The 14,176-nt window shown below is 34.1% G+C and overlaps 1 protein-coding gene across 1 annotated transcript in view; it reads left to right on the plus strand.

Moving 5' to 3' along the window:
* The first annotated feature begins 2,561 nt into the window (after positions 1-2,561).
* The window catches only part of LOC143240974 (inactive hydroxysteroid dehydrogenase-like protein 1), a 32,589-nt gene continuing 20,974 nt past the window's right edge, over positions 2,562-14,176 (plus strand). The window contains exons 1-2 of the mRNA XM_076484325.1: positions 2,562-2,995; positions 6,133-6,255. Coding sequence (XP_076340440.1) covers positions 2,791-2,995; positions 6,133-6,255 — 328 coding nt within the window. The 5' untranslated portion in view covers positions 2,562-2,790. The remainder of the gene's footprint in view (positions 2,996-6,132; positions 6,256-14,176) is intronic.

Consider the following 14,176-nt stretch of genomic DNA (forward strand, 5'->3'; position numbering starts at 1 on the left):
TTTTTTTTACATATATACTTTTATATTGGCAGTTGGTAAACACTTTTAAAACACCCTGTGGTCTCTTCCTGTCTTATCCTAGATAAAACCTGTCGACACCCTAGAGAGTAGCTGCTGTTTCTTATCGGTGAAATTCAGACACAGTGACGTCTTTCTGATCCTTTGGAAAGGAATTAATGGCACCAAAAGCGTTACATATGTGTGCCTGTCTGTACCAAATTCTTCCTATATTTACAAAAATAAATTACTTCCGTCACAACAAGTAATGCTGTTAGCTGCGTTTGGTTCCTCTTAAGAAACACTGAAGTTCATCTGTCATAGAGTTCTGTACGAATTTCAAACTGCTTTACATTGTACTTAGTATAACGCATCTCATTAAACACATGTTAATCGTAAAAGTTGTTCTTAAAATATAAAAGATTTTTAATCAGTTAGCTGTGATTTGACATAAATTCCTCTAGAGATATGCTAGCATTCTTCGCTTTCTTTGGAAAACAGAAAGACTCATATTAACGAAGACTGAAACGACATAAGCACACACAAATGAACTCAGAGTGTGTGTGTAATTGTCTTGATTTTGGTTTAAACTAGTATTTACACTTTTATTGAAATTGTATAAATAACTATTTGAATCGATTTTCAGTAAAGACCTTCTTTACTTTTGCGCAACAGCAAGATATGAATTAGATGAATGTGAAATAATATTAGGTTTGTGTTTTGCATATTGTGTACAATGTAAACAAATAACATATTTTACAATAAGTTTCCAGATCTGCAGTGACGTCAATAAATGAATATTTTAAGTAATCTAGACAAAGAAGAAGACTTTGGTTCTTGTTGCAAGTTCTATCATACTTGTAATCTAATAGGATTATATGACATATTCACACTTTGACTGATTTTGTAATTAGCGTTACAGATAATTTATTATTACCAAAGGGCCTGGCATAGCCAGGTGGATTAAGGCGTGCGACTCGTAATCTGAATGTCGCGGGTTCGAATCCCCGTCGCATCAAACATGCTCGCCTTTTAAGCCGTGAGGGCCTTATAATGTGACAGTCAATCCCACTATTCGTTGGTAAAAGAGTAGCCCAAGAGTTGGCGGTGGGTGGTGATGACTAGCTGTCTTCCCTCTAGTGTTACACTGCTAAATTAGGAACGGCTAGTGCAGATAGCCCTCGTATAGCTTTGCGCGAAATTAAAAAAAAAAAATTACTGAAGTAAATTTGACGGCTGTCATTGATTGATGTTTACATCGATAGTGAAAATGTATTTTACATGATTCTGTTAAATATTTTATCCACTTATCGATTAACATTGACAGGAAATACGGTTACCAATGAAAAACGTGAAATTTATCACGCAAATGAATATTAAAGACGATTATTTACCTTATTTCAATAACGTAGAAATTAAAGACTTCGTGTCAGTTATACATTTTCACAGACATGTATTTCATTTCATGTGCAGATTATCAGCCATAGATAAAATAAAACAATGTTTCACAAAAGTTATATAAACAACGGTAGCCATTGAACTATGTATAAATTGCAGGTCACAGTTATAGGCTCTTCAGGCAAACACCTGAATTTATTTTTTTCTTACCAGGATATTTTAATGATCAATAGCAGGGTAAAAATAACCACTTTAAACACATTATGTAAATCTACTGTGAAAAGTATTTTCAAAATATAGTAATTTCCTTGATTTAGTATATCAAATTGTTTGTTTTTTTTAATTTCGCACAAAGCTACTCGAGAGCTATCTGTGCTAGCCGTACCTAATTTAGCAATGTAAGACTAGAGGGAAGGCAGCTAGTCATCACCACCCACCGCCAACTCTTGGGCTACTCTTTTACCAACGAATAGTGGGATTGACCGTTACATTATAATGCCCCCACGGCTGAAAGGGCGAGCATGTTTGGCGCGACGGGGATTAGTATATCAAATTAAGCGAATGTTTTACCAAGATTAACCCATTAACATAAGCTAGTAAATCACAATAACTAGATGAAGCAATGATCTAATTGTAAAAAATCAATGATGTTTGAAGAATGAATAATTTTACCGAAGGAACTGACGCGTGTTAAACGTACTACAAATATAAAGAAGCAAGAGAGAGAGAAAAACAGAAGTTGCCATCAATACAGAGTTGAACTTGAAATAATATTATTTATTTGTTTTACTTTTGACTGAGCTGATGAGCTGGGATTTACCTTTACAGCAAGAACATGAATTGTGAACCAAATATAAAACACACATATCCAGTCAGAAATAAAGAGGAATGCCTCATCTCTAACTTTAGTCATCATACACAAAATTAAATGTGTATTTTTCTGGTAAGGGTGAGTTAAAAACATGGAATGTAATTTCTAGTCAGACACTGATACAATAATATAGAAATAGTTTAAAGTGGGTGTTCTCTGGAGAAATGTCGCAGTATATACGTGTATAGCACCAAAGTTGAATATGAAGCGTGATCTATCATTTAAATAATTGGTTTGTTTTGAATTTCGCGTAAAGCTACTCGAGGGCTATCTGCACTAGCCTTCTTTAATTTAGCAGTGTAAGGCTAGAGGGAAGGCAACTAGTCATCACCATCCACCGCCAACTCTTGGGCTACTCTTTTACCAACGAATAAGAGGATTGATCGTCATATTATAACGCCCCCAGGGCTGAAAGGGCGAGCGCTCCGAAAATACGTACGATGTAGAGGACTCTGTTTAGTGAGGGTGAGAGTGCTTCAATAGTTAGTAGAAAGATTGTGTAGAGAGACACGTGTAATTTGAAAATGGCTAGTATTGAATATGCTGTACATCTTTTACGTCAAATTAGTCGTTATCTGAAACGTTACGAAAATCTTTTAGCAGTTGTCGGTGCACTATATGCTAGTAAAATTTCATTTATTGTTGCGTGGAAAGTACTTCAAGGCTTACGTGTATATATTCTTTCTCGTCTCCGTCAGCAAGATTTCAAGGGATATGGAAAATGGGCAGGTAAGTCTAACCTTAGGACTAATACTAACAGTAACTAAGTAATGATGTCAGATTTAAAATGTTAATGTTGCTACCAGAACTTTTAGTTTCAGCTAATACTTATACAGAACAATTCAATATAGTTATTAGTTTACATTAAAATAATTATAGTGGAAATAGAGTACAATGGTAACCAAGTTGTCAGATTTTTGTGTGTATGTGCAAAATAGTAGTATTAGTATTGTAAAGTTTTAAAAGTTAATAACATTTAATTGAAAACATTGTCATAAGCCAAGTTAAAGTAAGTTGGTTACTTAATCTAATTAAAATACACGTGTATAGGTCATAAACATATGTATTGGTTATGTATCAAAAATAAATTAAGATTTGTTAACTTGAAGTAGGTTAGAAAAACAACATTGACTTGCTACTTTAAAATGAGATAGTTTGTGTATATCTTGAATTTCAAAGTTGGTATGGGCTTAGATTTAAATAATGGGTGTTTTGTTGATGTGATACTTTCATATTGAAGTTATCCTGTTGTAAATTTTAAGTGCAAACTTTACTTTCTATGTAGAAGTGACAATATAAATATTTTTTAAGAGAGTTCATAAAAATTTTGCAATTTTGTGACAATTCACTGGAAACTGAATCTCCTGTAAAGTAGTTCAAAAAGATCAGTCATGGGATCTTTTTTAAAACTATTAAAATTAAGTTTATTAAAGTCTGTTTAAAGATTGTTATAAAATAACATCACATTTGAAGATAAGATTTTTAAAGTATGTATAATTACTATAGAAACTGTTTTATCAAAACATAAAATTATTTTGCAGCATACTTCCATAAGGCATTTACCCCATTGGAAAAATAAAAGTACCTTAAATTCAGCCTCGCTCATTTTTCCAAATGATTTTAAGTATTGTTATGAGCTAAAACAACATGGTATTAAAATAATGTACCTCTCTCAAAAGCTGCCAACTTAGTGATGATGTATACAATTAAAATATTAAAAATTATTTGGATTTCTTTTACCAACATTTTGTGTTACATGCTAATTTTGGCCTTTCAAAATTACTGTAATTTTTTAATAGCCATGTTTTGAACTTACTTCTTGAATTTTTGTTTTATTTGTCAGGTCAGACAATTAAATTTTAAAAAAATTATTAGATAGTTACTTGGACATTAAGCACTGTCATAAACTTTGATTTGGGTGTAGGTTATTTTGTTGCCTTGTGCTATAATGTTTCTTTGTTAAAATCTCTTTCATGTATCAACAATCAAATTAGTACTTGTAGCTCATATTTTGTCATAGGTGAAAGAATGACTTAGTTCAATCATTGACTTATTTAAAGAATGTGAATCATCTGTATGAAGCCTAGAAGAAAGTAACACAGTTGTGATAGTGACCTTTTTTTAGTCATTAATATGTCTATCAGTTCTTAGATTTATCATGATACAATGTACATTATTATGGACAAATTGAATGGGTTTCAAGACTATGGTAGAACATACACATACAGAGATTTGTGTTTTCAGCCTTTTATTAAATTGTGACTTTTTATACTTTGTAGAATCAAAATTAAACACTGCAAGTATGTGTAAGTACATAAGATTAGATAGCAAACAAAGATATGTTTTTTAAATATCACAAAACTGGAGAGTGCATAAGCAGAAAATATTTCAATATATTTCCTTGTATGTGAGCAGAAGTTTTATTCCGATCATCTACATGTAGATGTGTGTAGAAATGTCTTTATACAAATAGTATATTTAGAAGGTTTTTTCCTTGTTAGCTTGACACTTGAATTTTTATGGTTTGTGAATTTGAAATGAGGAAAATGTTGCCTTTATGAATGAGGATAAAAAAAATGAGAAGTAAAAGTCGTGTTAATGGTTTTTTTTTAAGTTTTGGATTTCATAACCTTGACCCCATGACTTATTTTTCTATCTTAAAATGTTGTGTGTTTTGTGTAAAATTGTATGAAGAAGCTGTCCAAGCAATTTAAATTGTTAACAAAAATTACTATTACAAATTTTATTTCAAGATTTATGCAGGTTAGGGTTATAGGAATGTCAATTTTAACTAAAGGTACTCAACATACCTGAATCTAATTCAGTTACTCAGTTATAGTGATATTTCACATCTCTATTTCTAAATGTATACATTTTGTTAGTTATATTTTTAGTTTTAAGCATTTTGAGGTCTAAAAAATGAAATGAAGTATTATAATAATAATAATAATAATGATAAAAGTTAAATATTTTAATGCTTTCTTGACCAATGACTTAATGTTATGGTGGTTTTAAAAATAATCAGTATTGTACAGAATTTTAGTTAGTAATGTTTTCAGTTATCCTGTCAACATGCATATGCATATAAGGTATAAAATTTGATTTGAAACACATTGATCAATTCTTGTCAGATTTGTAAGCTTTCATTACCAATTTTTTCATTTAATTTGGTCAGTGTTTCAAGACAAGTTGAAAAAACTGTCCAATAAATTGGTACTTTAATAGTAGATCAAGGATGAAATCATCTATCAGTTGAAGCCTAGGCTGTCTTTTCAGTTGATTACATGTGTAGCTTATTATTTTGTCTTCAGAAAATGAGACATAGGAGTTGAAGATTTTTACCTACTAATTTCCTGAATAAGCTTTCAGGTTTCAATGAGATCACTTCATATTCCTCCTTTCACAAAAGTTATTTGTATAACAAAATTATTTCTTTTGTAGCTGCTGTGTATGAGTAATTTATAAAATCCTGTTATTGTGCTGCTAGCCACAGAGTACTATAATGGTTTGAGTGGCTAAGCTGCCACTATATTGAACTTATGTTGTCATGCCATTGAGTACTCACTCGTCTATAACAGATATGTGACCCAAATTGTGAGTACAGTTATATTACCATAAACCTAATATAATGAAGGTAATTTGCCGATTATATGACTTTTTTTTGTAATCAATACCTGCTATTTTGTAGAATCTCAACATCCTCAACTCAGTGAGAAATACTTTAGTGTTAAAGCAAATATTTTTAATTTACCAGTTATGCCCACTTTAGTGTACAGATATGAATATTTAATTAATGTATTTAAGTAATCTTAAGGTATCATATTTTAGTTTTGAGACTGCTTGCATTAACATGTTTTTTTATGTAGTTATTACAGGTGGCACTGATGGAATAGGAAAAGCATATTGCAGAGAATTTGCCAATCGTGGACTAAACATTGTCATCATTAGTCGTAGCCTGGATAAATTAAAAGCAACTGCTGAAGAGCTGGGTAATTCATATACTGTTAATTATATTTATAAATTGATTGATTCTACTCATGATTTTGTGTGTGCAGTTAGTTTGTTTTTAATATTTTGTACAATATTGCAATGTTTTTAAATTTCCATTCAAATTTTTATTTTCCTGCTAGTATAAAGTATCAGTTATCTGAGGGCTTTTCTTAGTGAGCCAATACCATTTTTCTTTTTTATATTTTGATGTTTAAAATTATTTACCACTTGGAAAATATACTGCTACATAGAGCAATATGTATTGACTAAAATGTTTGATCATTTTTTTAAACATGACATTTTATAATTTTTGTATTTTTATATTTTTATGCATTCACCAGTTTTCTAATTTTATCTAGTTACTGCTTTTTCAGTTATAGCTCTTAAGATGCTTTATCTTTTCTTAATTGCCTTATGAAACTCCAGTGTACATATGACTCGTGAATTTAGCTATATTGATTACATTTAATGTTTCAAATGTTGATGAAATGAAAGGACTTAATTCTTTTTAATTTATCTATATCTATTGATATAGAACTAAAAAGTTACACATAGTGCATTGTAAAGAGTCTTTTATAATTTGATGTTTTTTTTTAAATATTTATAAACAAGTCATTGCTCATTCTCTTTAGGGTGGACAAGTGTGTATTTCAACCATGTCTTCATCGCTTTTTAAATATATAATAATAAGTTATTAATTTGTGTTTTCTATTATATTATTTATGGATATTCCAATTTAGATTTTAATCCAGTCTGTATACTGGAACCTATTTCCTTGTATAAGCACTTTTGCACCTTTTTGATGGAAAGATTGGTGAATGATTGAGAAGGTGAAAGAATAATCATATGGAGTTTCAGGGTTGTACAAGGTAGTTTCATGTGCCACATGTATTACTTGATTCAAAAATATTTAAGGAATGAATTTTGATGCCAAAATCACACAATGATACATGGACATTTGTATTACAGTTGTATGTATTTCATTGCTAAAGAAATTATGTTTGTGACTCACACTGTTATACAATAAAAATCTGGTGACACTGCATTCCTTCAAGTTATAAGCCCGTTTTAGTTTCTATTAGCTTCCATATAAGGAACAGTTTTTTATTTTAATGTTCCATTGATATCCTGTCAGTAAATTTGGCATTGATTTTGAAATAATATTTTAAAGTTTTAACATCACATTGTTTTAACTTATTTGCATATATATTATATATTAAAGTATTTTTTTTGTATGGAATAATATTTGGCTTACAATTTGTAAATTGGGCTTCAACAAATCCCCCCTTGATGTGGATTCCTGTATGTGGTGAGGGCACCTTCCAGAGATGGTTCTGTACTTTCAGTTTACCTCCTCTGGGATCTAAACATCCACCTGCATGTTTGCCATGCATGGTGACCCATGAAGGGGAGAAGAGGGTCCTGGTGGTTGAGGGACCCAACTCCAACACACCATTTTGGCTTTGACTTCCTGTAGACGAATGGTCTTGTGGTGGTCCCCCAAGATCAATCGGCTACACCATTTGGGCCAGGGTCAAGTGAGTGCCAGCGTAGGACGTCCTCAACAGGTGTAGTGGACATTGTCTGATACTGGTGTTCGGATATAGTGCTCACGAAACCTTGGCATTGCTGCAGTGACCATATATGGGACTGAAGTACATCCCCTTGTAGGGCTTCATGGTGGGTGGGATCAGTGGGTACCGAAATATTCTTTTTTTTATTACGGATACCCCTCAAGTAAAAATAAACAAGCATGACACCATAGAGAAAAATCTGACTACTGGTAAATGACCGTGCATTGGTGACTGTATGGTCCAACCCACAACTTGAATCTGTTCTATGATTTTTAATTATATGTTCTTTAACTGAAAACCTTTAGGGCAGATGTCTCCATTTTCTATTCAGAAGGTTTAGAAGGGCTTGCTGGCTCTCCCAAATCGGTAAAAATAATTACAGCCTGACGATATTTTAGTAGAAACAGCTTCATCATAAAATTTCAAACTCCTCTTGAAATCAAAGGCCATTGAGGATATACCCATTGAGGTTACTCTTCTTTATACTTTGAATTCTTCTAGAGGAGTTATAGTTGAGAGGGATTTAAAGACCATTCCTGAGTCTGAGACACTCGCAGCAAATATTTACTCATAGCGATGGGATTATGGAGTCAACAAATGTTGTAATATTAACATTTACAGCATCACGTCCTCCCACCACAATCAAGGCAGGATATCTGAATTGTAAGGTATGGTCTTATATTTCTAACCCTGCTAGATGTTTTCATTGTCAACGATTTGGTCACTCAAACATCTTGCCATGGTTTTTTAACATATGCCCGTTATGCTGGTAAAGACCATGATGCTTTTGAATGCCAACTACAACCTCATTGGATTAATTGTAATGGTCCACATCCTTCCTATTTTACTTCTTGCCCTCAATGGGTGGAAGAGAAAGAAGTACAATGTCTCACGACAGTTCATAATATTACTTATCCAGAGGCTCAGATATTACTATTCCCAGTTACATCTCAGACTTATGCTGCTGTAATCTGTTTCACTACTGCACATCATAATCTAGTACCTTTTAAAATCAACAAAGTTAATTAATCAGTATCTTCTTCTATCTCTGTCCCAACCACATCTTCCAGTCATTGCCCAACTTCACCTTGTTCAAGCCTGGGTGTTTCCATGGGGTCTTCCTCTCTTGACACCCCAAAAATTAAACAACCCATTCATTTATGTCCTCAGTCACTGAAACATATATCTACAAACTCTGACCTGCCTACTCGATCTGGAGTAGGATCACTATAGAGTGACCGACCCACATCCTGTAAAGAAAAAAAGCGCAGTCACAAGCAGAAGATCTCTGTGCCATATTCTCCTCCAGAATAAAGAAAAATGGCCATGCTAATCCAATGGAACTGTCGAGGTTTTCAATCAAGTGTGGATTATATTAAGGGTTTGATTGACTTTTCCACAGTGTCTTTCTTTACAGAAAACATATTTAAAACCTACTAATACAGTCACAATTTGACAATATGCTTTATACCGAAATGACAGGTCATGTTTAGGACAAGGACATGGGGTGTAGCACTGCTGATTGATCAACATGTGCCCACCTGGTCCTTGTCATTGAATACGCTCACAGAGGCTATAGCCATTCATATTTCCATGGCTCATACCATCACTGTTTGCTCTCCGTTCCTTACGCCTGGAAAAACATTATCCCTCAGACCTTGATGCCATCATTGAGCAACTGCCAACCACCTTTTTAACTTTGAGGGATCTTTGTGGGCATAACCCCCTCTGGGGTAGTTCTAGTATTGATGTGAGGGGTTGTGCTGTAGAGCATATGCTTCTGAATCACAACCTGTCTCTTTTTAATACTGGCTCTTACACTTATTTTCATGCACTTAGTCAGATGTTTACTGCTATAGATCTTTCTATCTGCTCCCCTTTGCTTTTCACTTGCTTTTCTTGGGAGGTTGACATCAATCCATGGGGTAGTGATCATTTTCCTATCATATCAAGAGAGATTGGTCATGGTCAGTGTCACCTGACCTGTGTGCCTCAGTGGAAGTTGCACCAGGCCAAGTGGGCCTCCTACCATCTTATGTAAATCATCGATAGATGATTGTGTGGCAGCAATAACTAACTGTATTGTCCAAGCAGTTGCTCATTGCGTCCCCATAACTTTGACATCTTTCCCACGACATCCCTGCCCCTGGTGGAATTCTGCTTGTTCTATGACATGAAAAGCTCAGACACATGCTTGGGATACATTTCATAGATATCTCATGCTTACAAACCGCATTGCATTTCAGGAAGCCCTTGCACAGGCTTGGCGAGTTAGATGTCAAAGCCAGAAGGAATCTTGGATTAAATACACCTCCAACATTTCTTCAACTACCAGTTCAAAAGTCATGTGGGACAAGATCCTGAAGGTGAGTGGACGGTATACTTCTGCCCCCTCTCTATCTTATTATTCAATGGCCATGAAGTTGCTGATGCTCAGAGCATTGCCAGAATTTTTGGTGAATGTTTCTCTTATGTATCTAACTCTTCAAACGCATCCCCTTCCTTCTTAGGTATTAAAACATGAGTTGAACATTTGCCTCTTTCCTCTTCGACTGATCATCCCTATGACTACAATTACTCTCTTACACTGGTGTAACTCAAACTTGTGCTTCATTTGTCTGGCAATACATCAGTGGGACCTGATGATATACATTATGAGATGCTATGTCACCTTTCTCCTGCCTCTCTTACTATTCTCCTGGCTGTCTTTAACCAGATATGGCAGGAGAATGTCTTTCCTGATGCTTGGCACCAAGCTACTGTACTCCATATTCTTAAACCTGGGAAGGATCCAAAGTTTCCTTTGAGTTACCATCCCATTACTTTGACGAGTTGTCTTAGTAAGACCTTAGAGAGGATGATTAGTGCTCGTCTTGTTTGGTTTCTCAAATCAAACAACCTTCTATCACCCACTCATTGTGGGTTCCAAAGACAATGCTCCATGATAGACCACTTAATTTGCCTTGAAAAATCAGTTAGAGAAGCCTTTTTGAAGCAACAACATCTCATTTATATATTTTTATTCTGTGAAAGCTTATGATGTAACATGGAGATATGGCATAGCGAGACCTTCACTCATACATATTGCGTGGCAATTTGCCACTTTTTATTAAGTATTTTTTAATGAACTGCTGATTCCAGGTTCATCTGGGCTCAGCACTTTCCTGTTTTTCCCACAAGAATTTGGAGTCCTTCAGGGCTGTGTTCTGAGTGTCACACTTTTCATTATAAAGATTAATGCCATCAGTGTACAGCTACCCCCTACATTTGCAAATGGTCTTTTTGTTGATGACTCTCACTTCTCATGTCAGTCATCAAACATGAGGTTTATTGAGCAGCAGCTACAAACTGCAATCAGTCATATACTCAAGTGGACCACAGCAAATGGTTTTCAACTTACTCTCTCTAAAACTGTTTGCTGCCAACGGGGTATTCATCCAGATCCAGAACTTTGTATTGATAATGCTGTATTTCCTGTGATCCCTGAGGCAAAGTTCTTAGGTCTTATATTTGACTGTAAATTAAACTTTATTTCCCATATCAAGCAACATTGTGTCAATTGTATAAGAGTACTGAACATCCTCCATGTCCTCTCTTCCACCTCTTGGGGAGAGGATCGATACTCCATGCTTAAAATTTATCATGCCCTTATCCAATCCAAACTTGACTATGTGTCTATGGTTTATGGTTCTGTCAGAACCTCAGCAATGAAAATGTTGGATTCTATCCACCATCAGGGGCTTTGGCTTTGCACTGGGACCTTTTGTACTTCTCCAGTCCAAAGTTTGTGGAGTCTCATGAACCCCCTCTGTATCTTATGTATGTTTCCAAACTTCACTCTTTACCACAGCATCCTACTTGGGGTTGTGTTTTCCATCCTCAGTGGGCCACACTTTTCTATATTAGAAAATCTGCCATTGTTCCTTTTAGCCTTTATATTCAGACATAATCAGAAAATGTAGATATATCTTTGAATAGCATAACAGTATCAACAGTTCGGTCTCTTCCAACATGGCTAATTACTATCACCAACTGTGACCTATCTTTGAGTCATCTGAGGAAGGCCGGTACTCCTGATTGGAAATATTGCTCTTTATTTGCTGAACATCTTTCAAACAATCCATCCACTCCCATATTTATGGACGGTTCAAAATCAAGTGGCTCTGTAGGTTCTGCCATGGTTTTTTACAGTTCAATTGTAGCACACAGAATCCCCTCTACAGTTTCTGTGTTCACTGCCGAATTGTATACCATTTCTCTTGCCTTTAATCATATTGAAACTATGCAATATATGAATTGTATGATCTATACTAATTCACTCAGCTGTCTATTGGCCCTGACATCATTTCTTGTTAGTTACCATCCTATTCTTTTCAATATCCAAAACAAACTGGCCCATCTCTCTCTATCATCTGTCTCTGTCCAGTTTTTTTTGGATACCAGGTCATGTTGTTATTTGTGGGAATGAGCTAGCTGACAGAGAAGCAAAGTTCATCTGCTCTGGCTCTATCACCACCATACCTGTTCCATACATGGACTATGGTCCAGTTATTAAAACCCGACTATACACCAGTTATCAGTTGACTTTCAAATCAAGCTTTCTTTAGCTCTTTGGCCATCTTGTTTCTGTAAAGATGGAAGGGAAAAGGTTGTTTTGGTTAGGCTATGCATTGGTCACAGTTTTTTAACTCACCACTTCCTTTTATCTGGTACTGATGCACCAATGTGTGGTCTGTGTGTCACTCAGGTCACAATTGTACATATTTTATTATCATGCCATCATTAAAACCAAGAACAACGATGTCATTTTAAACATATTTTTAAGGTAGATTTGCCCTTGACATTAGCTAATTGCATAGGTGATACTGGCTGCCTCACTCGTGTTTTTATATTTTTGAGAGCCATTGGTCTTTTTAAGTTAATTTAAGGTTTTTTTGGACTATACATTGTTTTAGAATTTCTTTTACACATTTTAATTTTATTTTGACCTGAAAACCCAGGACTGGAAAGGCCAACTTCAGGTGACTGACAGCAAGTTTGAGCTTAATGCTTCAGTCTTCCTGGCAAGTCTTAATTTTACAGATTTTACTTATTTTTTACCTTCATTTCCATATATCATTATAGTGTACTACATCTTGTTTGGCACAGATAGCTGAGTAGCTTTGTGCCAATAAACATGAAATACCTACCTACCTACCTTCAACAAATCCCATCAGTGCATAAAAATATTTTGTGGAGCCTTGTATTTTCACCCAATTTATTTATGCATGTGGATGCACTAAATATAACTCTAATGTAGAACAGTTATGGATTCTAGGAAGTCCATAACTATTTTTGCATTCTTTGTTACCAAAATCAAACTTTATTTATAGGGTTTTAATGGCAAATTCACTACTTCATGTGCTTTCAAGAATCAAGTGCTGTTATTGCATAATGTTACTAATTTTGTACTATTTTTTTTTATGCTATCAGTTCAACCAATTGGTGAGTGTGTTTAGACTTGGACTGGGCCAAAGACAGTTATTTCAGGCAATACTACCAATTGGTTGTGGATGTAATGTGATAGTTAGTATGTATTTGTTGCTGTGAAAGCAAATATAGCCCCTATTACCTGCTACAGACAGTGGTGTAGTTAGGTTAAGCACACTAAAAGGCCTTTGGTTATAATTGTACAATGTTATAATGGTAAGTAGGTTAGACTTATCTTAAAACAACCTGCTTCACCTGTCAGTATCAGTGATTATTTTTATTTTACTTTCATTCATTGCAATAATCCAATTAAGATAAGGTATTTAGTCTACTATTTTAATAATTACATATATTGATGTGTAACTTTATGTTATATTATAAAGTTTAGTAATGAATCCTTTGTTTTTTAGAGTAAAACTGCATGTTGCTTAACATCAGTGTATAACCAACTCAAAACCATCTGTAACTTCTGTATCAAACCTGGTTCCTAGATCTGAGAATATTTATTGAATCCTGCTCTAATTATATCACATAGCCTTCTTTATAGAATAACATTTGTAAGTGAAGTTGAAGAAACTGGATAAATTGATGCAATGTTTAGACTTAAATTTCATGTGCAATATGTGTATGTAAGTGAATACCTAAAATATGTATTATTAGTAGTAATATTACAATAAATATGTATTATTAAAAGTAATATTACAAGTACAAGGCAAATATTTTTCTACTTTAATCAAAGTTTTTAACAAGTACTGCTATTTCAATTTAGAACCTAGGTTCAACTTTGTACATGTGTGTGTGTGTGTGTGTAATATAAACATATGTAATTTACATACTGAACAAAAAATGTTTTAATTTTGTATAGCTCTTTAAAAGA

The sequence above is a fragment of the Tachypleus tridentatus genome, chromosome 2 (genome assembly GCF_004210375.1).
Source record: "Tachypleus tridentatus isolate NWPU-2018 chromosome 2, ASM421037v1, whole genome shotgun sequence".
NCBI classification, from domain to species: domain Eukaryota; kingdom Metazoa; phylum Arthropoda; class Merostomata; order Xiphosura; family Limulidae; genus Tachypleus; species Tachypleus tridentatus.